This window comes from Monodelphis domestica, chromosome 4 (genome assembly GCF_027887165.1).
Source record: "Monodelphis domestica isolate mMonDom1 chromosome 4, mMonDom1.pri, whole genome shotgun sequence".
Taxonomy (NCBI): domain Eukaryota; kingdom Metazoa; phylum Chordata; class Mammalia; order Didelphimorphia; family Didelphidae; genus Monodelphis; species Monodelphis domestica.
This window is the reverse complement of record NC_077230.1, coordinates 346,415,400-346,441,060: the sequence shown is the minus strand read 5'-3', so window position 1 is coordinate 346,441,060 and position 25,661 is coordinate 346,415,400. Positions and strand designations below refer to the sequence as shown.

At 47.3% G+C, this 25,661-nt stretch overlaps 1 protein-coding gene across 1 annotated transcript; it reads left to right on the top strand.

The window, feature by feature from the left end:
* Positions 1 to 11,159: 11,159 nt before the first annotated feature.
* Positions 11,160 to 25,350, top strand: DNAJB13 (DnaJ heat shock protein family (Hsp40) member B13). Its single transcript, XM_001368172.4, has 8 exons — positions 11,160 to 11,296; positions 15,503 to 15,606; positions 15,991 to 16,152; positions 18,191 to 18,348; positions 21,430 to 21,543; positions 21,974 to 22,087; positions 23,813 to 23,889; positions 24,932 to 25,350. The coding sequence occupies exons 1-8, from the start codon at positions 11,229 to 11,231 to the stop codon at positions 25,083 to 25,085; spliced, it is 951 nt and encodes a 316-aa protein (XP_001368209.1). The 5' UTR covers positions 11,160 to 11,228; the 3' UTR covers positions 25,086 to 25,350.
* The last annotated feature ends 311 nt before the right edge of the window (positions 25,351 to 25,661 follow it).

The window sequence follows — 25,661 nt, the reverse complement described above, 5'->3', positions numbered from 1 at the left end:
CTGCTCTCTGGCTCTGGATGGGTATCATACCAAAATGAAAAAAAATAGGGAAAAGGGATAGAAATGGGTAATGAGTCCATGAGCATTTATTAAGCACCTATCTTATGCTGGAAATTGTGCTAAGCAAGCACTGGGGATACAAAGAAAGATAAGAGAAAACCCCTGCTTTCAAGGAGCTCACAGATGACATGCAGATTGCACAGATGAGGTAAAAGACGGGATAAATTAGAAATACTCATTAGAGGGAAGGCACTAGCATTAAGAGATAACAGGAAAGGCTTCTTTAGAAGGTGGAATTTTAGCTGAGACTTGAAGGAAGCCAGAGAAGTTGAGGTGGAGATGAGGGAGAATGAAATGTTCTAGGAATGGTGGACAGCAAGTGAAAATTCCTCCAGTTAAGGAGTTCATGTAGTAGGAGAAACAGTAAGGAGATGAGTCACTGGATCACAGAGTATGTGGAGGGGACTAAGAAGTAGGAAGGGGCAAGGTGATGGTGGGTTTTCTTTAAAAGCATGGCAGGGATAACCGAGTGGCTCAGTGGATGGAGAGCCAGGCCTGGAGATGAGAGTCCTGAATTCAAATGTGGCTTCAGACACTTCCCAGCTGTGTGACCCTGGGCAAGTCACTTGACCCCCATTGCCTAGCCCTTGCTGCTCTTCTGCCTTAGAACAAAAACACAGTATAGATTCCAAGATGGAGGTGTAATAATGGCAAATTCTCACCATATTTAGATGTTACTGTAATGAAGTCCAAAAGGGAGCTTGGAGAGAGGGAAGCAGAGTGTGGAAGAGATAGGAACCTAAAGGGGCTAGCTCCTGCTCTCTTTCCACCTCCCCTGAGTGAGGTTGTTAAGGGATGCTGCACAGGTAATAAGGGATCCCCTGGTGTGAGAGGGTGATGGAGAGGTGAAGGAAGGCCTCCCCTAACAGAGAGACCAGGGTGTAACCCCAGATCTACTGGCACGGAGAGGACCCGTGGACAAACCTCTCCCAAGTACTGGACTTGGTTGGGGAAGGGGTCCTGGTTGCTCTCTGTTAAGGCTGATCTCTAGTTCCCTTCTCAAAGCTCCCGGACTAAATTATTTGAATGAAATCTGACTGCAATGTAAAAGGTTTAATGACTGGGCATAAGGTGGGGGTGGGGTGGGGGGGGGTGGAAAGAGGGATTTGGTATCTCTAATTTGTTTCCCTATCGCAGACTTTCGTTCAAATGGCCATCCAGCCAATCTGAGTTTCTCTGCCCTGTCCCAACTAATTTTCCCAAACTATAATCTATTAAAGCTAAGAAATGACAGAACAGGTGCAGGAGGGCTCTCTTTGACAGTGAGTCCACAGCACTCTCAATTTGAGGAATCAGATTCTCTGTAGAGACGTTCTTTGAGGCATCAGACTGTCAGTATCACTTGGCAGATGAAACTTTTGAATATTGAATTGACAAATCTCCTTTATGGCTCCAGACGAGATCTCCAGCAAGGAAGTCTCTTCCTGCTTGATCCAGGTCTCAGCTCAGAAAGCCCAGAATTCCTTTCAGATCTTTCTCAAGTCTCCTCTTCTTACCCAGCATCCTCAGTTTCCAGCCATTGCTGCTGTCACTCAAACTCCTCTTGCAAATTCCCTCTTGCAACCCATCCATACAGGGGGTAAAAGTTTGTTTGTTTTTTTAAAACCAAACATGATTTTATATTGATCCTAGAGGTAAAAGGGAGCCACTGGAGTTTATTGAATAGGTGATGGCATGGTCAAATTTGTATTTTAGGAGATAGTTTTGACAGCTGAGTGGAGGATGATATGGATTGGAGAGAATTGAGGCAGGGATACCCACCCTCAGGTTATTATAAAAGTGTAATTGTGAGGACATAAAGACCTGCACCAGAGAGGTGGCAGTGTCAGAGGAGAAAAGAGGGTGTCCTCCAACTGTAATAGGGAAGATAGGAGGAGGAAGAGTTTTGGGGGGAAATATAACAAATTTAGTTTTAAACATGTTAAGTTGAGCTACCTGTGCCATGTTCTTAATTCAAAGAAGGAAGATGAAGAGGGTCAATAATGGTTCTTTAGCAGGCTTCCTCAGGAATTGGTATATCCAGTTTTGTTAAACTCTCCTCACTTTTATTCAATGAGCAGGGATGCCTGTGCCCTTTGTCACCTCTACGTCGGCACAGCAGTGCCAATGAAGAATGGAGTTTTATAGGGAGGAGTAACTTTGTTGTGACATGCCTAATAGCCATCTCTGGTGTCCCTGGAAAGGAGATGCCAGAGATTGGTTAATATGGTACATCCAAATGGGGCATTGAAGTTTCCAGGTATAGAAGAATTCAGAATTCCAGATAATTGCCATCAGGTGTGACTGTAGAGGGCAATTTGGGTATAGAACACTTTACCTTCTTCCCATCTCAGATCCTCCCTTTAGGATTTAACCTCAGAGGATGAAGAAAACCCAGATTCGATGAAGAGCAGCCTCCCAATTTGGAGGTTACAAATAACTGCAGACAATAGAAAATAGTTGGGAGTCAACCTGCCAAGACAAACCCAGGGATTACATGAACATAACACAACTTATAAAACATTTTTCATGCAAATAAAGACATCTAAATAGAGAAAAAGCCAGTATAATAAAAATTACAGTTTTACCCAAGTTAATTTACTTATTTAGTGCCATACCAAAGAATTATTTTATAAATTTAGAAAAAGGGGTAACAATTCATCTGAAAGAACAAAAGATCTAGGGCAGCACTGGTGAGCAATTTTGATACCATGTGCCCAAACTGCACCTTCAAGCTGCCTCTGAGTGCCCCCCCCACTACCCCAGTTACCAGAGGGGAGGAAGCGCTTGCATTGGACTGCTGGACAGGGGGGCATGCAAAAAATGCCCTTGGACACTGTGGAGAGGGAAATGGAGCAGCCCCCTCCATGCCACTGGGGCACATGTGTCACGCCTTCACCAACATGAATCTAGGGGATTGATAAAAAAAAATGAAGGTGGCCTCACCCCACCAGATCTCAAACTATATTACAAAGCAATTTTGGTACTGGCTACAAAATAGAATGGTGCATAAATTATGACCATGATAATCTAGTGGCTTGATTAACCCAAAGATCCAAGCTTTGAGGGTTAAAACTTGACATTTGACAAAAATTTCTGAGAAAATTGGAAAGCGGTTTGACAGAAAGTAGGCATAGACCAGCATCTCACATTGTATCCCAAAAGGAGGTCAGAATGGATCTAGATGGGTGAGAAAAGTAAATTATTAGAGGAACATGGAAAAATGTATTGTGTAATCTATGGATAATAGAAGAGTTTATGACCAAACAAGACATAGAGAAGTAAAATAGGTCAGTTTGATTATGTGAAATCAAAAAGGGTTTGCCAAAACAAAACTAATGCTGCCAAAATTAAAAGGAAAACGGGGGAAAGCATTTATAGCAGGTTTCTCTGATAAAGGCCTAATTTCCCAAGTATATAGGGAACCAAGTCAAATTTATAAAAATAAAAACCATTCCTAGCTGATAAAAGGTCAAAAGACACGACAGGTGAGTTTTCAAAAGAAATCCATGCTAATAGGCATGAAAAAATGCTTTGAATCATTATTGATTAGAGAAATGCACATTAAAATAACTCTTAAGGTACCCCTTCACACCTGTCAGATTGGCTAATGTGACAAAAAATGAAAAATATACTAAAAGCAATGTGAAAAAGTTGGGACACTAAGGCATTATTAACAGAGTTGTGAAATGGTCTAACCTAGTGATGGTGAACCTATGGTCACCCTCCCCCCACCAAGTCTATTACTAGAAAGGCAGAGGGACATGGGCAGAGCTGCTCCCCCCCTCTCTACCACGCCAGGTGACATTTTTTCACATCCCCCTCCCCTCTCTGCCCAGCAGCCCAGTGGGAGTGCTTTCTCCCTTCCCTGTATGGAGTAAGGGGGGAGGGGGCAGGGGCAAAGCACAAGGACTCTGGGGTGGGGCATTGGCTGGGTGAGGTGGGGGTGGGGCCTGGCACTCCATCTCTAAAAGGTTCACCATCACTGGGCTAACCATTCTGGAGAACAACTTAAAAATATCCCCATATAGCTATAAAACTGTGCATACCCTTTTACCCAGAAACACTACTACTAAGTCTGTCCCAAAGAGACTGAAGGGAAAGAAACTTTAGACAAAAATATTTGTAGTGCCTTTTTTGTGGTGTCAAAAAAAATTGGAAATTCAGGTAATATCCATCAACTGGGGAATGGCTAAACAAGTTGTAGTAGACAATTGTGATGGAATACTACTGTGCCTAAGAGACGATGAGCAGGATGGTTTTAGAAAAAACCTGGGAAGACTTATGTGGGCTCACACAAAGTAAAGGGAGCAGAGCCCAGAAAACTTTGCCCATAGTAAAGTCATATTATAAGGATCAGAGGCAACTAGATGTCTCAGTGCATAGAGGGAACCAGGCCTGGAATTGGTGGGACTTGGGTTTAAATCTGGCTTCAGACACTTCCTAAGTCTGTGATCCTGGCCAAGTCACTCAACCCCCACCGCCCAGCCCTTACCACTTTTCTGCCTTGGAATTGATACTTAGTATTGATTCTAAGAAGGTGAAGATCATTTATTTCTTTAAAAAATGATAAGGATCAACTGTGAAAAAATTAGAGAATTCAATCAAATTGTGATAATTCCAAAGGACCTCTCGTGAAAAATGCTAGGTACCTCTAGAAAGAGAACTGAGGACCTCCAAGTGCAAATTAAAGCAAACATCTAAAACTTTTTATTGTTCTATTTTGTTTGTTTTCTTTGGCAACATAGCTAATATGGAAAGACTTTTTGCATGAAAAAGAGAGGATTTTCTTATATCTTTTCCTACTTCCTAGGATTATTAGGATCGTGTGTGGACATATATATTATCTCTATATAGAAATGCACATACATACACACATGAGTATGTGCACACATGAGTATATACATATATGTATATGACCTCATACACATGCATATATTCTCATTATATTCACAACAATCACGTGAGGCAAGTACTCTGAATATTATTTCCATTTTACGTGTAAGGAACTGGATGGTCAGAAGGTGCGACTTATTGATGGTTATACAGCTAGTGAGCATCAGAAACATCATTACATCCAAGCCTTTTTCCTCTGTATACCTTCCAAATTCTGTGCCTGAGACCTAAGGCAACTTACAACCTATTCCAATGCGCTAGCCTTTTCCCCAGGAGACACGTACCCCAAGAAAATACAAAGACTTGTAGAGGAATCCAGATGCACAGAGCAAGCCACCCAAGACCCCCAGAGACTGCCCTGGCTCCTTCTAGAGCTGCACAACTCTCCCATAGAGTCAGCCTTACCTAACTTTCCTGCTTGGATCTGAGTTCGAATCCCTTGTTACCAGGATGACCTTGCATACAGAACCTTCCTGAGATTTGCTTTCTTCACGTAAAATATGGAGGCCAGACCAGGTAATAATCTCACAGGACTCTACCAGCTAAAGATGGGTCCTCCCTCCTGTCAGCAGAATTAGTTGAAAGTCACAGTTCAAGGACTCTGGAACCTAACATGAGTCTGATGTCCTTGTTAGTTCCATTAAGACTACTGATAGCATCTCATTTCCTGTTTTCACAACTCTATTGTCCTTCCTCTAAGATTGTGATAAAACCCTAAGGTGGTAGGTGACTCAGTGGATTGAGAGTCAGGCCTAGAGATGGGAGGTCCTGGGTTCAAATTTTACCTCAGAAACTTCCCAGCTGTGTGGCCCTGGGCAAGTCACTTAACCCCCCCCTTGCCAAGCCCTTTACCACTCTTCTGCCTTGGAGTCAATACACAATATAAATTCTAAGATAGAAGGTAAGGGTTTAAAAACAAAACAAAACCCTAAAATGTTCAACACCTGAAGGGACTGGAGAAGGAAAAGGAAGACTGAGGTATTGTGCCATTGTCCCAAGTTGGCTTAGGACACAGCTGCTGTGGAGGCCTCCAGGGAAGGGAGCAGGTCAGGGCCAGGACAAGGGAAGCTCACCTGGCGTGTTGGAAGGCCTTGGCATCCCCTGTGAATTTTAGATTACTCCACCCTACTTAGTCTAACAAAACCAGGAATGTCTACACCCATACTTAAGGATTAAGTATTTAGGAAGATGGCCTATGACAGACATGTGCTAGCAAATAACAAATCAGAAACAACTGACAGATCCCTGGGCTGTCCTAAGTCAAGCTTAAGCTACCATTGGTACATGTAAGACACAGAAAAGTGATGTAAAACCGTATATATATTTCACGTCACTTCCTCTCTCCAGCCTCTTTGGTGGCAGAGAGGTGGCTGGCGGAGCATGCTGAGCATTTCGGCATCTTGGGTGGCGGCTCCTATTGTCTGGGTTTAGCAGTGAGTTTTTCATAATACCATACTGGAGGAAGCTGAGTAGCCTAGTTCAGGTGAGGCATCTTTACTGAGTTCTCTCGGAGTTTAGGCTGATTCTTTCTCTTTTTCCTTCCAAACACTATCCTCTTAGAAAACCACTAATCTTCAGAGACTTCATGGCGGAGGACTTTGAACTCCCCCTGGCACAGGCCAGGTGGGAGAAATCCTACACCTTTTCCCTCTCCCTTCTCCTTAATTCCTTCCCTCTATATTAATTAAACCACCATAAATTTGCAAACTGACTAGGGTATTTTATTTGGGATATTCCCTGGCGACCAAAAATTAGTTTAGATTAGGTCACAACCCTAAAATTATCCTTACACCCCCCTCCACCAGAAGTTCCCAAAATTGTCAAGGATTCTGGGTACTCCCTGTGACATGTGCCTGCATGAGGTGCGACAGAAAGAGCAGTCTGCCCCAGCTGAGAGTGGTGGTTCCAGGAGCAAAGATGGCCCACTTCAACAGTGTGTAGCCTCTAACTCCACCCATTAGCCTAGACTCTACAATAGGCAGAAGGTGGGACAGATGGTGGGTGAGGACCAGGGCAAACCAACAAAATGTACTACATGGTTGCTATAATTAGCAGATGCTCCTAAGCAGGGAGGACACAAACACAAACTACAACCAAACACTCCCTATCCTCAAGAATCTTCCCTTCTAACTGGGGAAGGCACCACACCAGAGGAGATGAGACTGAAATCCAGAAAGTCAAAAAGGCGGCTGAATGGGAAGGAAGGGAAAAGCTTGGTGGAGAGCCTCCAGAATGAGAAGGCTGCAGAGATATATGGATATTCCAGGCACTAAGGGAGTTTCCAGGGGGAGATGGCAGCTGAGGCATGGTGGCAAATCAAAAAGCAGAGCTAGGAGGAGAATAAAGGTTAGCCTTACAGAGAGCTTAGGGAAGTCAATGTATTAAGTGCCTACTAGGTATCAGCCACTGTGCTAAGTGGAGGAAAGCAGCTCTTAGCAAATGAACTCTGGAGGTTAAAGTTTGGAGCATGGAAGAGAGCTGATTGAGCAACAGACATGCCCCACGGAAGAATAGTACCACTGCCCTGCTTATCAGCACCCCAGGTCATTGCTCCAGTTGTCGCACCTTAGTCTCACCTTCTCCAAAATAGCCAGTTAGGATTTTGCCTCACAAATAAATGCTATCTGGTAGTAGAAAAAAAGCCAACTGTAACAAAAACTGTACTGAAGCTAATGATTTAGTAAATACTTATAAAGCACTTATCATGTGCCTAATAATGACAATAACCAGCTACAATTGGTATTAGGGATATAGAGGCAAAAAAGGAACCAGTTTCTGCTTAAGCCGGAGGATCAAAGTAGTCATGGAACTGGGGCAGATAAAAAGATTAGGTGGTTTCTCTGTGAAGTTACCACAATTGAATCAAAAGGTACGAGAACAAGCAGTTCTTAATAGAAGAAACACTTTCTCAGTACCCACATTATTATTTTTTTCCCCATCTCTAGTCACCATAACAGTGTAAATGAAAACAATTCGAGTTTCCTCTTTACGCCTGCCATCTTGATAAAGTAAATACAAGATGATCACATTTAGGACTGCCTCAGCCATAGGAAACACAGATACACCTTTACATTGCTAGTGGAGCTGTGAATTGGTTCAGCCTTTTTGGAAAGCGATATGGAATTATAAGAGTAGAATTTCAAATACATTCATGCCCTTTAACCCAATGGTTCTACTTCTAGGAGCATCCATAAAGGAGAGAAAGTCCTATATTCTAGCAGTCATATTTTTGAATTTTTTTTTTTTACCAATGACATATAATGACAAATTTCCACCTAAGTTTTCACATAAGTTTCACATAAGTTATGTGATTGAACTTATCTCCCTTCCTCCCTCCCCTCTCTTCCCCCTCCTCATTCTGGCAGGTTATACATGCATTATCACAGCAGTCATATTGTTTAATAGCAATTCAGTTCTATAGACATCAAGGATTTATGAAGTCCCTGGTATGGTGCTATGCATTGGACATTCAAAGATACAAATTGAGTGCATCTGCCCTTAAGGAGCTTATACCACAGGTCCAAGAAAAACTGGAAACAAGTCAAGTGTCCAATGACTGGGGATGACTGAAGGAATTATAGTGCATAAGTGTGATTGAATATTATTGCACAATTAGGAACAAGGATAAGGAATTCAAATAAATGTGAGAGGACTTACGAGGAAGCGATTTAGAGTGAAAAAATCAATATCTGAAAAATGCCCACATTTTCTACTCAGGAAAAACATGAAGTGAAACAAATCTATGTTAAATGCACAGAAATGGTGGTTTCCCTGCCCCTACAGATCTCCTCTCAGAGTCGTAGGGGTTGTAAGCCTAATATCATTTGCCTCTTGGAATAGCATATTCCAGTTCTCCACTTCTTTATTGTGGTGGCTGTTTAATCTTGTGTGATCCCGACTGCGTGGTTCCTCAGTACTTGAATTCTTTCTTTCCAGCTGCTTGCAATATTTTGTCTTTAACCTGGAAGCTCTGAACTTTGGCTATGATGTTTCTAGGAGTTTCATTCTGGGGTTTCTTTCAGAAGATGATTGATGTGGTGTTTTTTTTTTCACTTTACCCTCTTGTTCTATTTTTTTTTAAACCCTCACCTTCCATCTTGGAATCAATACTGTGCCTTGGTTCCAAGGCAGAAGAGTGGTAAGGGCTAGGCAATGGCGGTTAAGTGACTTGCCCAGGGTCTGAGGCCAGACTTGAACCCAGGACCTCCCCTCTCTAGGCCTGGCTCTCAATCCACTGAGCCATCCAGCTGCCCCCTTGTTCTAATATAGTTGGGCAGTTTTCTTTCATGATTACCTGAAAAATGATATAAAGATATTTCTTTGTCCATGACTTTTGGGTAGTCCAGTGATTCTTATATTATCTCTCTTTCATCCATTTTCCAGGTTAAGAGCACTAAACTTGGAGCCAAGAAGCCTTGAATTCAGATACAGTCTCACACATAGACTAGCTATAAGACCCTGGACAAGTCATTAAACCTGTTTGCTTTAGTTTCCTCAATTTTACAATGGGTTAAAAATAGCACCTACCCATCAGAGTGGGTGTTGTGAGAATCAAATGAGAAAATATTTGTACAGTTTGGCAATTTACAGAGTCATAATTTGTAAAGTACCTTGTGCAGTGCCTGATATATGATAGAGGCTTAATAAATGCTTCTTTCTTTCCTTCCTTTCTCTTTTCCTTCCTTCTATTGGTCTCTTGCATTTTCTTTTATTTTTTTCAGTCTTGTAACTTTGAAACTTTGTTAACTTTTAGTCTTGTGACTTTTTAATGTTTCTTGTCTCCTGTAGTCATTCATTTGTGTTTGGTACATACCAATCTTCACAGAATCTGTTCCTTGGGTAAGGCCCATTTCTGCTAAACTGCTACTTCTCGCTCTCGATTTTTCCCACCAAAATCTCATTTCTTTGCCAATTCTTTCCATTCTTTCTTTGCCAAACTTATTTAATATAATTTCAACTCTTAAAAATACTTTTTTGTTTCATTTCTTCTAGGATTTTTTAATTGTTATTGTGCCTAAGCCCTCAGAGGTTTTGTTTGTAGGTATTTGGGGATTATTCTCCCCTTCTCAGTTTGTATCCCGAGTGTCCTTGCATCACAACATTTTTAAAAATCTTTTTCTCTTTATGCTTTCTTCTACTCTTGCTTCTTGGGACTCTGGGTTAGGACCAAGATCTATGCCCATCTGGTAGGTCTATTAGGATCTTGTATGGTCCTGCTGCTATATATATCTATTTATTGCTGTGTTCTTCAAACTGAGTCACAGAGCTACAAACTTCCAGCTGACCTATGCAGTCACATCCAGGACAGAGTTTGATTGCTGCCCTTCTGAGAGAGCAGTTTCAGTGGAATGATGAGTAGAAGCTCTAAATGGGACAAATAAATAAAGATGAGAGAAAATGATTTGTAATAAAACCTGAATGCCTCCCCTCCCACCCACATACATATACGGGGTGTCCCCAAAGTCGTAGTGTAATCTTACGCTTTAATGCTTACTATCTATGGAATTAATAAACTTTAAATGGCTTCATTTAATTGAAGACACTGGGGACACCCCGTATATGTATCTATAGTTTGGGAATGGGGGATGGAGATTTATTATAAGTCAAATGTATTAAAGCTTACGACTGCATTAAAGCTTTGGGGCCCCCCTTTATTATATATTAATGATATCAGTAACAAAGGACAAAAGGGAGGAGAGGGGCTGTGGTGCACGCAGCGCAGCGGGCTTCTGTGTCCCTAGACCTGGGGTCCATATGGGGACTTCAGCCACGTCCCAGGCAATTCGGCCAAAACTCATCTAGGTAGCACTATGGGTAAAGCGGAAATAATTACTACGATGCTATTTAGCTCAGAGGATTCTTGTAGGGAAAATACGTGTTGCCCTTAAACTCCACGACTGTTACCATCCATTTGGCCAGACCTCGGAGCTCCTCGCGAGAGCACCAACTGGCCCTGGGGTACCCTGCCTAAGGGCTCCTTAAGCCATCCCTTACTAAGCGCGGCCCTCCCACTGGCAACGGTGCCCCCGTCGTTAGTCTCTCCCTTCCCCTTACATCCCACGCCTTAGAGCGGGGCTGGGTGGATGGAGCGGGGCGGATGGGTTTAGGGACAGGAAGGAGTCCCAGGTGAAAGCAGCATCTCCGCACTCCAGAGATCGGAAACCAACACAGCTCCCACAGTGCCTCGGGGTGGTTGCCGTTGGCAACTAGAGAACACAGTGTAACAGCCAGGTTTGGCGATTCATTAAAGCTATTTCCCGTTCTCCTCTGGCCGGTCCGAGGTCAACTTAGCCATGGGTTTCGATTACTATATCGCTTTGGACATCTCTAGGAGTGCCCAGGATGCAGACATAAAGAAGGCGTAAGTTTGGCACAAGGGGACTCTTCTGGCCGTTCCTCAGCCTCTCCCCTTCTCCTCCGTTAATCTCTTCCTATCCCTTGTCCCTTCAATTTCCTGTCTTCTTCCTTCTCTTTTCTCTTTCATTTTCCTTACAGCTTCCCCTTTCTCGTTTCCCGTCATTCTTTCTTGTTTCTCCTTCACTCCCTTCCCCCTCCCTTCTTTCCTCTTCTTTCTCCCTCCTCCTTCCTTCTTCCTTCCCCTCTTCTTTCTCCTCCTCTCTTCTCTACCCTTCTTACTTTTCCCTTCCCCTTTTCTCTCCTCTTCTTTCTCCCTATTTCTTCATCCTCAGCTCTTCTTTCTCCTCCCTCCTTTCCCCTTCTTTCTCTTCCTCTCTTTTCTCCTTCCTTTTCCTCTTCCCCTTTCTTTTTCTCTTTCCTCCTTTTCCCCACTTCCTTTTTCCCCCCTTCTCATATTCCTCTTCCTCCCTTTGACTTCCTACTCCCTCCCTTTTCTCACCTGCTCTCTCTCCTCTTCTTTTTCTTCCTTCCTCCACCCTATTTTCACCCTGTCATACTCTACATTTGACCCTCCAGGAGATAAGAGTGCCAGGTTTTGTGCCCTGGTTCCATTGGACTTCTTCTCTTTGTCCCTACTCCCTCCCCTTTTTCTCTACTTCTGTCTCTTTTCCCATTCTCTAGGCTAAAATGGAAGGGAGAGATGGACCTCTAATTCCAACCATGTACCCTGAGTAATTAGGAATGGCCAAATGGTGCAGCTGCCAAGACTTTTTTTTTTAATCCTTACCTTCCATCTTAGAATCAATACTGTATATTGGTTCCAAGGCAGAAGAGCAGTAAGGGCTAGGCAACAGGGGTTAAGTGACTTGCCCAAGGTCATCCAGCTAGGCATTTTTGAACTCAGGAAATGAGAAAACTTTTTGAGAAATTTCTGTTTGGGACAGCAGAAGGGGAAGGTGACCTCTTTCACTTCATTAACCGAAGCAGGGAACAGGGGGTAGAGAGAAGGATGTTGGGGTTATGGGTTGGGGAGGAAGATACAGATATTATTTCAAAATAGGCGTCTTAAGCTTACCATGTCCAAAATTGACCTCGTCTTTCTTCCCAAGTCCTGCCTTGTTCTAACTTCTTACTGTGGCAGGCATCATTCTCCTCTCAGTTCCCCAGCCTCCTCGCCCAGGTGGCATCCTTAACGCTGTACTCTAACCCGTCCTTTCTGTTCATATCATCTCTCATGTACGCCCCCTTCTCTGCCCTGATACTGCCACTACCCTGTTACTGGTCCTCATCACATCATGCCTAGACTATTGCAGTGACTGGCTTGCTGGTTGGACTCCCTGCTTCACCTTTCTTCCCATTTCAGCCCATCATGGCTAATCATGCTACCTCTATATTCAATAAATTCCTGTAGCTCCCCATTACTTCCTTGGGCAAATATAAAATTCTCTGCCACTCAAAGCATAACCTGCTTCCTTCCTATGTTTCCCATCTTTTTTATCCTCATATGCCCTTACCTTCTGTTTTCAAATAGATAACAATTATTGGCTCCAAGGCAGAAGAGTGGTAAGGCCTAGGCAATGGGGGTTAAGTGACTTGCCCAGGGTCCCACAGCTGGGAAGTGTCTGAAGCCAGAGTTGATCCCAGGACCTCCTATCTCTAGGCCTGGCTATCAGTACACTGAGCTGCCTGGCTGCCCCTGGTTTTTTAATGAACTCAGTGTGAGGGTCAAAAAATGCTTCTGGAATAGGGCAGAATTGAGAACTAGGGAAGCAGCAGTCCTACTGTCTTCTGCCCCATACCTTCTGTTTTAGAATCAGTATTATACTAAGTATCTATTCCAAGACAGAAGAGAGTAAGAACTAGGTAACTGGAGTGAAGTGACTTGCCCAGGGTCAAACAGGTAGGAAGTGTCTGAGGTCACATTTGAACCCAGAACCTCCCATCTCTAGCCTGGCTATCAGTACACTGAGCTGCCTGGCTGCCCCTGGTTTTTTAATGAACTCAGTGTGAGGGTCAAAAAATGCTTCTGGAATAGGGCAGAATTGAGAACTAGGGAAGCAGCAGTCCTACTGTCTTCTGCCCTCATCAGACTCTGCCTGGAATATTGGGTTCAGATCTGAGCTGTTTAGAAAGGAGATTGATGGGACAGTAAGTGGCCCAGAGGAGAGTAATAAGGATTGATTGAATAACATCAGAGATGGTTGATCCAAAGGAGGGAAGGTTTCGAGTGGACACGACTACCATCTTCCATCAGCTGAAGAACTGTCGTGTAGAGGAGAAATTAGATTTGCTCTGGTTGGTCACAGAGGGCACACCTGGGAATGAGGCAGTTTGGGCTTGATGCAAAAATCTCCTTACAATTTAAAGCTATCCCAAAATGGTATGGGACTGCCCTAGAGTTAGTGAGCTGCCCTCACTAGAGGCTTCCAGGAGGAGGCAAGAGGACCACCTGAGGACAACATTGTAGGAGGTTCTTGGTAAGGAACAGGTTGGACTAGGGGGCCTCGGAGGTCCTTTCCATCTCCGAGATTCTTTGAGCCCATCAATCTTCAGGTACTTGAAAATCGCCCTCGTGTCATCTTCGGCTTCTCTTCTCTTGGTTATCTGCCCCAAGGCCCTCCGACCTTTCCTGGATTGTAGCAAAGTATTTGTGAAAGTCAAGGTCCAATGGGCCATCTGGAGAACAGATACAGCCCCTAGAACACAGAGGGACCTTTATCTCCCTAGCACTCTCTCAGTGAAAGCCGAGATCTCATAGCTTGAATTGTACATTCTAGAATCGTTCAAGGAATAGAAGACAAGGTAAGTGGCCCATAGCTTTTTCCCTCGCTGGAATTTGCCTTTCTTTGGTCCTGTGACACCTCTTCTAGTTTCACTGATATTTCAGCTATCACCGGCAGTCAGAGTTCATCTAGGGGGCAGCTAGATAGTGAAGCGGATAGAGTGTCGGGATAGTGTCAGGAAGACTCATCTTTCTGAGTTCAAATCAGACCTCAGAAATGTATTAGCTGTGTGACCCTAGAAAAGTCACTTAACTTTGTTTGCCTCAGTTTCCTCATCTGTAAAATGAGCTAGAGAGAAAAATGGCAAACTGCTCCAGTATCTTTGCCAAGAAAACCCTAAATGGGGTCATAAAGAGTCAAACATGAACAACAAAGTGGTTCATCTGGGCCTGATAACTCATTCATTCTGCTGGAGAGACCTCACCCTATCCTGGGCAGAGGCAGCTCTGATTAAACGTGAGGCCCCTTTCCTCTGAGCTCCTTCATCTGTAAATAAAATAAATCTGTAGAATTGGCTAGCTCCCTGTCCGTCTCTTACTCTCACCTTCTGATGATGCGGTCTGGATACGGCCATTCCATATTTTCCATTGCTGAATGCCTTTGAGGGAAGACTCATCCTCCCTTCTCTGGCGCTCCTCATGATTCCCCATAGAGAACGCCTATTGCCCAGTTCCCTCCACTCCCACTTGTCACCAGCGTTTTATTGATCTTCCTCCATAGTCTTCCTACCTCCACAATGAAGGGGAAGAAGCACATTGTCTTAGCTTATCTCTCAAGCCAAAGAGGGTCATTGCAGTTGCATGGCAATTCTGTTTTGTTTTATGATTTTATTTACAAGACTTGAGTCACTGTCTGTTATTTTCTTGGTTCCACTTTCTTGACACTTATCAGTTCAGGTAAGTCTTCCCCTGTTTCTCTGAATTCTCCATATACATTTATATGTATATTAATGGGTATAAAAAGGATTGCCTATCCTATGGAAGATCTGAGGAGGTCAGATTGTAGACCTAATAAAAAGGAATCCCTGGGGACTGGAGGAGTGAGGGGAGCGTTCTTTCTTGGTGGAATGGGGACAATGTAGAGGGAAGTAACCCCTCGAAGGAGAGGAAGGAAATCCTTTGGGACGGACCATTGTGAGCTCAGAGACAGGACTACGCCTGGTCTTGCTTTGAGGCTTTGGAGTCAGAGGACCAGAGTTCAAATTCCAACTGTGAGGCTTCAGTTTCTTCATTAAGTCACGTGACCCCCATGGCCTAGCCCTGACCACTCTTCCACCTTGGAGCCAATACACAGTATTGATTCCAAGATGGAAGATGAAGGTTTAAAAATAAATAGATAAAATAAAGATGTTGCAGTAGGTAGTCTGGGAAGTTCTTCCAGCTCTTATTGATTGTCCTTTGATTATAACATCCTCTTCTCCCTTCCAGGTACCGGAGACTAGCTCTGAAGAACCACTGGTTAAATGCCCGAGACCCAGGTTCAGCAGAGCGCTTTAAACAGATAGCGGAGGCCTATGATGTGCTGAGTGACCGTAAGTGGAAGCTTTGGAAGCCAGGGCCTGGATTTGGGAGCTAGGGGACTCCTCAGGCTTATTTGGGCCTAGTGTGTTGGAAACAGCATCTCAAATTGAAATATTAACAACTGTGAGCTGTATGACTTTGAACAAGTGTTTCCTCTTCTAAGCCTCAGTTTTCTCTTCTCTAAAACAGAGGGGATGGTATATGCATTGCCTGCCTCACAGAGTTATTGTGTGGAAAGCATAAGGGAAACCTTTAAAGTGCTAAAGAATTGTGAATTACTCTGTGAAGGGCTTCTAGCAGAGAGAACTCCTGCTTCATCCCCTGAACCTTTTTAGCCCCCCAGGCCCTCCACAACTTCTCTGGGGAATCAACCTTGTTGACCTTTATCCTCACAGCTATAAAGAAAGCCATCTATGACAAATTTGGAGAGGAAGGCCTAAAGGGCGGGATCCCTCCTGAATTTAGCAGCCAGTTGACATGGACAAAAGGTTATGTCTTCCATGGGGATGCCAACAAAGTCTTCCATGAATTCTTTGGAGGAGACAACCCCTACAGCGGTAAGAACTTCCCCCACCACAAACCCTTTTTCATTCTCCATTGTCAGATCAGTCCCTTGCCTTGACACAATGCTGCCATTCTGATGCTTTGGCTGTGGGCAAGCCATTTCCCCTTTTTTGAGCCTTAGTCAAATAGAGATAATAATCTCATATTTCAGGGTTATTGAGAGCAAAGCACCTTGTAAAGCAATAAAGCACTATAGAAATGGGGAAAATATTGTTACAGAATTACAAAATGCCAAGGATTTTCAGGGTAGGGGCTGTGAACCTTTTGGGAACTGTGGGGGCCCCTTTGGCAGTCTGGTGATGCCTGTGGACCCCTTCTCACAATAATGTTTCTAGCTTTAAAATAAAATACATGGAGTTACGAGGGAAGCTGATTCTACTGAAACAAAATTGCTAACACATTCTAAAAACCACTTCATGGATCTCAGCTTAAGAACCTGTGGTTTGGGCCAAAAGCATCATTTGAAAATTAAGGAATCTGAACCCCTGAGAGGTTCATTGACTTTTCCTGAAGCCACACAGCTAGAAATGTCAGAGCTGGGATTCACAGTCGGGTCTTCTCACTCTAATACAGTTCTCTTTCTAATATAGTTTCCAATAGTGTCTCTTCCCTGTCTCTAAAAGCTGACTTATCTTGGATAGCTTCTCAGAATGAATTCCTCTTTTTTTTTTTCCTCTCTAAACCTTACCTTCCATCTTAGACTCAATACTGGGTGTTGGCTCCAAGGCAGAAGAGTGGGAAGGGCTGGGCAATGGGGGTAAAGTGACTTGCCCAGGGTCACACAGCTGGGAAGCTGAGGCCAGATTTAATCCCGTGTCTAGTCCTGTCTTTCAATCCACTGAGCCACCCTGCTGCCCACCTGAAAATAAATTCCTAATTTGTCCCTGATGCTTTCCCTCTGCCTCTGCCGATGCTAAAGCCCCCTTCTTGGGGCCTCTATCCATTCTATCAAGATTCCGGTACCATCTGATATCTCAGGACCCCTATTGCAACCCTCTACTCAGGGCTTCAGTTTCCTTATTTGTAAAATAATTAGACAGAGAGCCTGGATGCCATTCTGTTGTGTTTGGATGATCTCAAGAGAAAAATGGAAGGATAAGGAAGAGGAAAGCACTGGGAGAGGGAAGAAGGGCGAGAAAGAATGAGGAAAATAATCTCCCATGAAGGGGACATGCAAAAAGGAGAGGCCAGTGGGGAGAGCAAACCACACCTGAATCTCCCTCTCATCCAGACTGGCTAAAGGAGGGAAAATACAAATACACATACAGTGGAGAAGTACAGGAGTGAAGGGGAAAGTGGGGAATAAGAGAAGGGGTAGATCCAGGGAGGCGTTAGTCAGAAGCAAAATAGCAGGGAAAAAAGAGAAGGACATTTAAAAGATAGTCAGATGGAGAGAAATGCACAGTTGGCAAGCATAAGTGTGAATGTGAATGGGATAAATGATCCCCCGAAATGGAAGGGGATGGATTCGAAACCCAAACCCAACTATATGTTATTTACAAGAAACACTCTTGAAACAAAGATAGAGAGTTAAAATGAAGGATCTCTTTTCCAGGCTAAATATCCTCATTTCTTTCCGCTGACCCTCAGACGAAGGGCCTGGAGGCCCCTTTGCCTCCGGCTGGCCCTTGCTCAAATGTGCTGTCCAGGACTAGGCACGGACTCTTCTCTTCGCAGTCCTAGTGTCTCTGATTCCGTTTCTTTCTCACTCCTGCCTCCTTCCGGGTGCACTCTGGAATTTCTCCAGCACTCAGAGGCCAGGGCACTGTCCCAGGGTCTGTAGAGCCTCTCTTCTTCCTTTTCCCCAGCCCAGGCTGGAGCCTTGACTGTGTGGACTGGGCTCTACACTAGGGTGTGGGTGGGTGGATGTGAGTGGGATTCAGGGCTGGGAGCTGCGGGCTTGGGCGTGTGAGGCAGGCTGGGGAGCAGGGAAGGGAGGCCTTGGTGCCAGCCGGGGCACTTTGGCGTCTGGCTTGCTGGTCCAGAGGAGGGCCGGGGGCTCTGGCTAGAAGCTCTCGCCTCCTTGGGCAGATTTCTATGACGCGGAAGGCAGGGAAGTGTGCTTGAACTTTGGGGGCCTTCGGGGCCGTGGGATCAAGAAGCAGGACCCTCCCATCGAGCGAGATCTCTACCTGTCTTTGGAGGACTTGTTCTTTGGCTGCACGAAGAAGATCAAGATCTCCCGAAGGGTAAGAAGCCTCTGGGCCTGCAGGCCTCCAGAACAGCCACTCTTCCTGCTCTCCCCCACCCTGGGACAGACCTCCCCCCAGGGCTCCCGGTGGCCTCGCCTCTTCCCAGAGAGCCCCGTGATCTCTCTAGGGACTCGTCCTGCTCTAGAGCACCCAGCCCAGCAGGAGGAGCCCTGAATTGGAAGGCTGTATCTCAGCCCTCTGCTCCCTTGGGCTCCCCCCTCCCCAGAGGATTAGAGGCCTTGTGCTTGGCGGGGCCCTTCTCCCAGGAAGAGGACCATCCTGCTGTGAGACTCCATCCCCCCTTTCCGTAGTGCCAGGACGCCGAATGCTGGCTCTGCTGGTGGTTCCCCTGGGGGAGGCCCATCCCCGGCTCTTCTTCGCTGCCCAGAACCTTTGGGCATCACCCTTCCTGCCTCCTGCCCTGGCCCTCCTCTCAGCAGCCCCTTCGGCCCCTTCCTCCGGCCCTCTCCCCACCAGCAGCTGGGCACGGTGGGGCCCCGGTTCCCATCCTGTCTGACTCTTGCTGTCTCCCTCCTCGAGCCTCCCTTTCCTCATCTGGACTCGATGGCCCCCCGGGGCCCCCTTCTGTCTGATCCCGGGGAAGCTGTTCCTCCTCGGTGTGTCGCCCCTCTCGGCCCCCCTCCTGTGGCTTGCCTTGGCCAAAGCCTTCAGCGGGGCCAGCGCTCTGGGACTTCCCTCGGCAAAACGAACACACGTTCCACTCCTCATTGGGGCAAGGCTGCCGGAGGCAGATGCTGACCTGGAGGGCTTCGTGGTGGCCGTGAGGGGCCTTCAAGAGAGCGCATTCCCACAGGAGCTCCCTTGGTTCTCGGCTTCTCTTTTTTAACCCTTCCTCTGTCTTAGTAATGATCCCGAAGGGACTTGCTCAGGGTCACCTAGCTAGGAAGGCTCTGGAGGCTAGACTCGAACCCAGGACCACTCCTCTGGGCCTGGGTCTCTCTCCCCGGTGTTCCCAAGAGGCCCATCTCCTTTATTTTCAAATTGGCTTATTTCAGTTCAGCTGGAGTCATTTCAGATTCCAGGAATAGATGATGATAATAATGACCACATGTAGGTGGGGGCAGCAGACAGAGCTCCAGACCAGGAGTCAGGAAGAGCTGAGTTCAAATGTGGCTTCAGCCATTTACGAGCTGTATGACCTTGGGCAAGCCACATAACCCCCTTTGCCTCAGTTTCCTCATATGTAAAATGAGCTGGAGAAGAAAATGACAAACCACTCCAGAATCTGTGCCAAGAAAATCCCAAATGGGGTCACGAAGAGTCAGACATGACTGAACAAAACATGCTGCTAAAGCTTAAAGGTTTGCAAAATACTTTATATATTATCTCATTTGATTAGCCCAAAAATCACCGAAGCCCTCCAATGCCACTTCTTATTAAACTGGCTCATCAGATCATAAAACACTGAATTCATTCATATACCTTTAAAAGGCCATGAGAAGGGGGAAGTGGGGGCTCTGTGGAGGGAGAGCCAAGACTGGAGACGGGAGTTCTGGGTTCAAATGCGACCTCAGATACTTCTTGCCATGTGACCCTGGGCAAGTCACCTGACCCCCATGGCTCAGCCCTTATGGCTCTTCTGCCCTGGCACGATACACAGCATGGATTCCGTGATGGAAGGTGAGGGTGGGGCATCGTGTAACCGACACAGAAAAACTGGTGAATAACAGAAGGCATCAAGCCTGAAAGATGGCCGGTTTGTGTCGCCTCGTCCGGGGTGAGCCTCGGCTCGGACGTCCCGTCTCTGCTTCGGGCCTCACCAGGCTGACTCCCAGGCCGGTGCCCGTCTCCGACCATGACCCCGACGTCTCTTCGCAAACCCCCTCGTCTCTGACATGGGTCCTTTCCCTTCTCGGCCTCCCAGCCTTGCTGTCCTGCCAGCCCTGCCCCAGGCCGCCTTCCTTCCCCTCCTTCACACTCATTGCTGGCATCCCGGTTCCTCACCCCCTGGCCGGTGCGTGTCCCGGCCTTACCGGAGGTGCCTCGGCAGTGAGGCGACCCTGGAGAATGGAGCAGACCGAGCTCAGATCCTCGGTGATCATGGGAAAGTCCGTCTGCCTCAGTTTCCTCATCTGCACATTGGATAACTTTTTTTTCACTTTAGTTATTTTTTATTTACTTTATACTTTTAAAAAATTAAAATGTTAATTTACTTGGTTATTATTTTCATGGTTATTTCTCTCTCAAATGGCCACCACCACCCTTACTATAAGGGTCTCTAATTGGCCCAGTGCTTCCCTTTCCCAGCTGTTCTCTCTCCGGTCGTCAAAACCGTCTTCCCAAGGCGTGGCTCTAATGTGGTCAGTCCTCTGCGCAGACACCTTCGAGGGCTCACTATTGCCTCTAGAATAAGGACAAAATCTTCCTCCTGGCCTGGCAGACCTTGCCTCTTTCCTCTCCTGTGTGAGCTTTCCCAGCAGGAGCTCCAGCCGCTCCCCAGTCTCAGCCTCCTACGGCCCAGATGGGCACTTGTCCACGTGGGGAGTCTTTCCTTCTCTCTGCTCATTAGAACTTTTCTTTTCCTTCAGGAGTCAGCTTGGTGCCACCTCCTCCAGGAAGCCCCTCTGACTCCTCCTTTCTCAGGGACTTTCTTTAGCACTGGACCTATTGTAATCCCACGTAGGAGGCCCGCCTTATTTTTGTCATCTCCTCCCCAGCACTCACCTCAGTGTAGGGCCCATAATAGCCCCTTAATAAATGTTTGTTGACTTGGTCACAGGTGAGAGTGTGGATGGCTCATAATGGCTCATCCCCCCTGCCAAGGACACAGCTCAGAACCCACACCCTGCTGGAGTCGAGGGAAGACAAGCCTGAGCTCTGAGTGGCTCTGTTTCGTCTCAGACCGTCCCATCTCTGTCAGGTTCTCCCAGGCCATGTGGTCAAGCTCTGGGCCCCCGGGATGTTTACTTACCCCTTGAGAAACGGAGAACCCCCGGGGGAAATGACTTCCCCAGAGTCACAGCCACCAGGACCAGGGTCTGGGGCCAGCGTCTAAGCCTGGGCCGTGGGGAGGGCAGAGTGGCCTGGAGGCACCCCTTCCCCGTTGTGTTCTTCCAGGTCATGAACGAGGACAGATTCTCATCCACCATCAAAGACAAGATCCTGACCATCGACGTCCAGCCCGGCTGGAGGCAGGGGACCCGAATCACCTTCGAGAAGGAAGGAGACCAGGTGAGGCACGGGCGGGCTGCAGAAGGGGCTCTGACAGAGAGCAGACACGCCGCTGGTCCGGCGCTAGATGACCGTTCCCCCAACCCTTCAGGATCCATTTCAAGGCAGAAGAGGAATTAGGACTAGGCAAGGGGGTGGTGACTTGCCCAGGGTCACACAGCTGGCCAGTGCCCAAGTTCAGATTTGAACCCAAGACCTCCCGTTTCTAGGCCCGGCTCCCTATCCACTGAGCCGCCCAGCTGTCCCCGTAGCGGTAGCCCATTTTCTGCAGACAACTTGGATTTCTCTTGGGCATCAGATCCCTGGGTGTCCGGGCTGGTTTCTGCGTGTTGAGTCCCCGGGACCCTTCTAGGCTTCCCTTTGAAGACTGCCCTGCTCAGATGCCGGGGGCCTCCCAGGGTCAGCCTGGCTCCCGTCTCTTCCCTTGCAGGGCCCCAACATCATTCCAGCCGACATCATCTTCATCGTAAAGGAGAAACTGCACCCCCGATTCCGGAGGGAGGACGACAACCTCTTCTTTGTCAGCTCCATCCCTTTGGGCAAGGTGAGCCTGGGCTGCCCCCAAACGGGACTTTCTAGCAAAGCCCAGCACCCAGCCCCGTGCCTGCTACCTAGGCCATTAAGAAAGGGCTCCAGGTGCTCTCTGGGAACCATCCTTATTTTTTTATGTTTATTTTTTTTGTTTTATTAGTGAATAAGTTTATTTTGGCCTTGCTTGTCTCTGAGTTTGAAGTTCATTTTTTCTATTTTAAATTTTATTTAATTGACTAATTTAGAATATTTTTCTATGATTCCATGATTCATGTTTTTTCCCTCCCCTCCTCCCATCCCTCTCCCATAGCCAGACCTATTTCCATATTATTGATATTTGCACTAGTGTGATTGTTTAGTCTACATACATAAAAGGCTTGGGGAGAAAGAGCCTGAAAAAAAGGGAAAAGGAGCTATTTGTACACAGATATTCATTGCTGTTTTTCTTTTTTATAAACCCTTGCATGTCTTGGTTCCAGGGCAGAAGAGCAATAAAGGGAAGGGAATTGGAGTTAAGTGACTTGTCCAGGGTCACACAGCTAAGAAGTGTGTGAGGTCATATGTGAACCCAGGACCTCCTGTCTCTGGGCCCAGCTCTCTATCCACCTAGTAGTGTTAGCAAGAGAAGTAGAAATGGCGGCGATGTCCATCCATTGGGGAATGGCTGAACAAATGATGGTGTCTGAGGGTGACGGGATACTGTTGGGCTGTAAGGAATGCTGAGTGGGAGGATTCGGAAAGAGCTGCAAAGACGTGAACCAATGCAGAGTGAAGGGAGCAGAACCAGCCCTGACAGGCTGACAGCCATACTGTAGGATGAACAGCCAGGAATGAGCTAGCCAAGACCATGCCCAAGACCTCCACTTTGTTTCTTCATTTTGTGGTTGGAGTTTGCTTCGGCAAAATGACTCCTTTGGAAATACGTCTTGCTGGCTCGCAGGGGTGCGATCTGTATGGGATGACTTACTGTCCTGGGGAGGGAAGGAGGAGGAGACCTTGGTTTAAAATGAAAAGAAAACGAAGGTTAGAAATTGTTTTTACAGGTCATGAAGGGGGGAAATGAAATCGTATTAGAAGGCCTTGGGGAGGCAGCACAGTGCTGCAGAGAGGAGGCTGAGGCTGCGCAGCCTGCCTGTCTTCTTGCCTCTAACTGCCTTCTTGGCTTCCTTTGGCTTTCTCCTTATTTGCAGAGTAAGAGGGCTGAGCTTGCAGCGATCATCGTTATGGTCCCTAATTTAGAATCTGGGGCATAGCCTGGGGGGGTGGCTTGCCCGAGGCCACATGAGAATGTACAGCAAAAGCCAGAGGAGAATTCGGGCCTCCTGGCTCTGACCACCACCCCGTCTGGCCTCTCAGTCATTTCCAGCTCTAGTAGAGAATCTGGAAGCAGCAGACCTGGCCTGAGGGAGACCTTCTAGCTGGGGGATCCCGGCCAATCTCCTCCGTCTAGGCCTCAGCTTTATCTGTCAGGTGAAGGAGCCAATAAGCACTTATTGGGTACTTCTATTGATTAGGGCTCTGAAGAGAGCTTTGGGTCTGGGGTCAGGAAGACCCAGTTCAAATTTGACATTTCCTAGCTGTGTGATCCTGGCAAGTCACTTATCTCAAGTTCCTCCCCTAGAGGCCCACTCGGTGGAGGTCCCCCAGAGAGTCCATGGGGAATCCAGGAAGGAGCATGCCCACACTCAGCCCGGGGCTGCTGGAGAGATTAATAGAGCCCTTTGTGCCCCCTTCCCAGGCACTGACCTGCTGCACGGTGGAGGTGAGGACCCTGGATGACCGGCTGCTCAACATCCCCATCAATGACATAGTACAGTGAGTGGGTCCTGGGGGCGGGGGATGTGGCGGGAGGGAGCCCCCCCCCCTCCTTCCAGGCTCCCTGATCTCTGCAGGCCCCTTGTCCTGGCTCTTCCTCCATTTTCCTTCCAGAAATACCCTTCAGGGGGTCCATCACCCTCTCCAAAGCCTGCACTGAGCAGAGAGAGCCAGGAAGTGGCAGCGACCTCCCACCGGGCCCCTGTTAAAGGGATGCTCTGAGCTTAAATGTCACTTGACCTGTGTTTGCCTCAATTTCCTCAACCAGAAGTGAGGATGAGAGCTCCTACCTTCCCCGTTTGTTGTGAGCATCAGAGGCGCGAATAGCCCTCAAAAGCGCCTGGCAGAGTGGGCACGCTATAAAAATGCTCCTTGTCGTCCTCCTTCTGGCGCATCCTATGAGCCCCTCGGCCGTCTCCGGGCCTCCCTGCCGTCATTCATTCCGCCAAAGAGAACTCCAGAGCTCAGAGGCGCCTCCTTCCTTTCTGCCCTATTCCCTCCAGCCGTTGCTCGCGGTGTCGGTCGTTGACCTTTATTTATCGTGCACCTCCTGGGTGCGGGGCACGGTGCCGGCGAGAGGGCGGCCTCCAGCAGGGCAGCCCCAGGATTTCAACCCTGTGATAGGGAGTCCTTGGGGAGAAGCTTCCTCTCCGGATGCCGGTCGGTACGGCCTCCGTCCGGGGCCCCGAGAGGTTAGCTTATTGGCCCGGCGTCACGCAGCCTGGGCGTGGCCAAGGAAGGACGGAAGCCTATCCGCTGTCTTCCTTTATCCCGTCGCTCCCGGCTCGACGGGTTACTTGGTTTTTAAAATCGGAGAATTGTTCCTTCTCGAGTCAGGGGTCCGGGGGGGAAGGCTGGGCGGAGATGAGCGTTTTGTGCCGGCCTCTTTCTTTCACTACAGCGTCTTCTGTCCCCTCACGCTTCCCTCCCGACCCCCTCCCCCCCCCCCCCCCCCCCGGCTGCTTCTCGAAGATGACTTGGGCGGGAGGCGCGGGTCCCGCCACCTGTCTCGGGATCTGACTCCTCCGCCCCCTCCTTACAGCCCCAAATACTTCAAGAAGGTATCCGGCGAGGGGATGCCCCTGGCCTCGGACCCCACCAAGAAGGGAGATCTCTTCATCCTCTTTGACATCCAGTTCCCCAGGCATCTGACTCCTCCCAAGAAGCATCTCCTGAAGCAGGCGCTGCCCATGTGACCTCATCCCCCACCCCTTCCCTAAAGGCCAGCTTGACCATATAAAGGGAGAAACGAGGACCCGGGACACTGTTGGAGGGTCTTTATCATTACCATGGGGAGGGTCTGCCTTGCCCTGGAGGTGGGCATGGGAGAGGGCGGGCATCGCGAGGCAGGGGGCACGGCGGTCACCCGAAGGGTTCTGGAGGGCACTGGGGGTGGCGGTGGCTGGGGTGGGGGGAGGGAGGAGATAATTTTTCAAGTAATAAAGATTTCTACTTCGAAAAGAAGCGTGGCTGCGCTTTTTGTGTCGGCAAAGAATTGGCAATGGAGGGGGCGCCCCTCAGCGGGAATGGCTGAGCACACGGTGGTGGTGGAATACGATTGTGCTGTACGGAATGAGGAACTGGATGATTTCAGAAAGAGCTGCAAAGCCCTCCATGGACTGATGCAGAGTGAGAGAAGCAGAACCAGAACCTTGTACACAGTAACAGCAACATTGTGATACATGTAACTATTAATAATCCAGGACAGTTCGTAAGGTTGAATTTCAGCCGAAGAAGGCTACCCACCTCCAGAGAGAACTGCAAATGAAAGA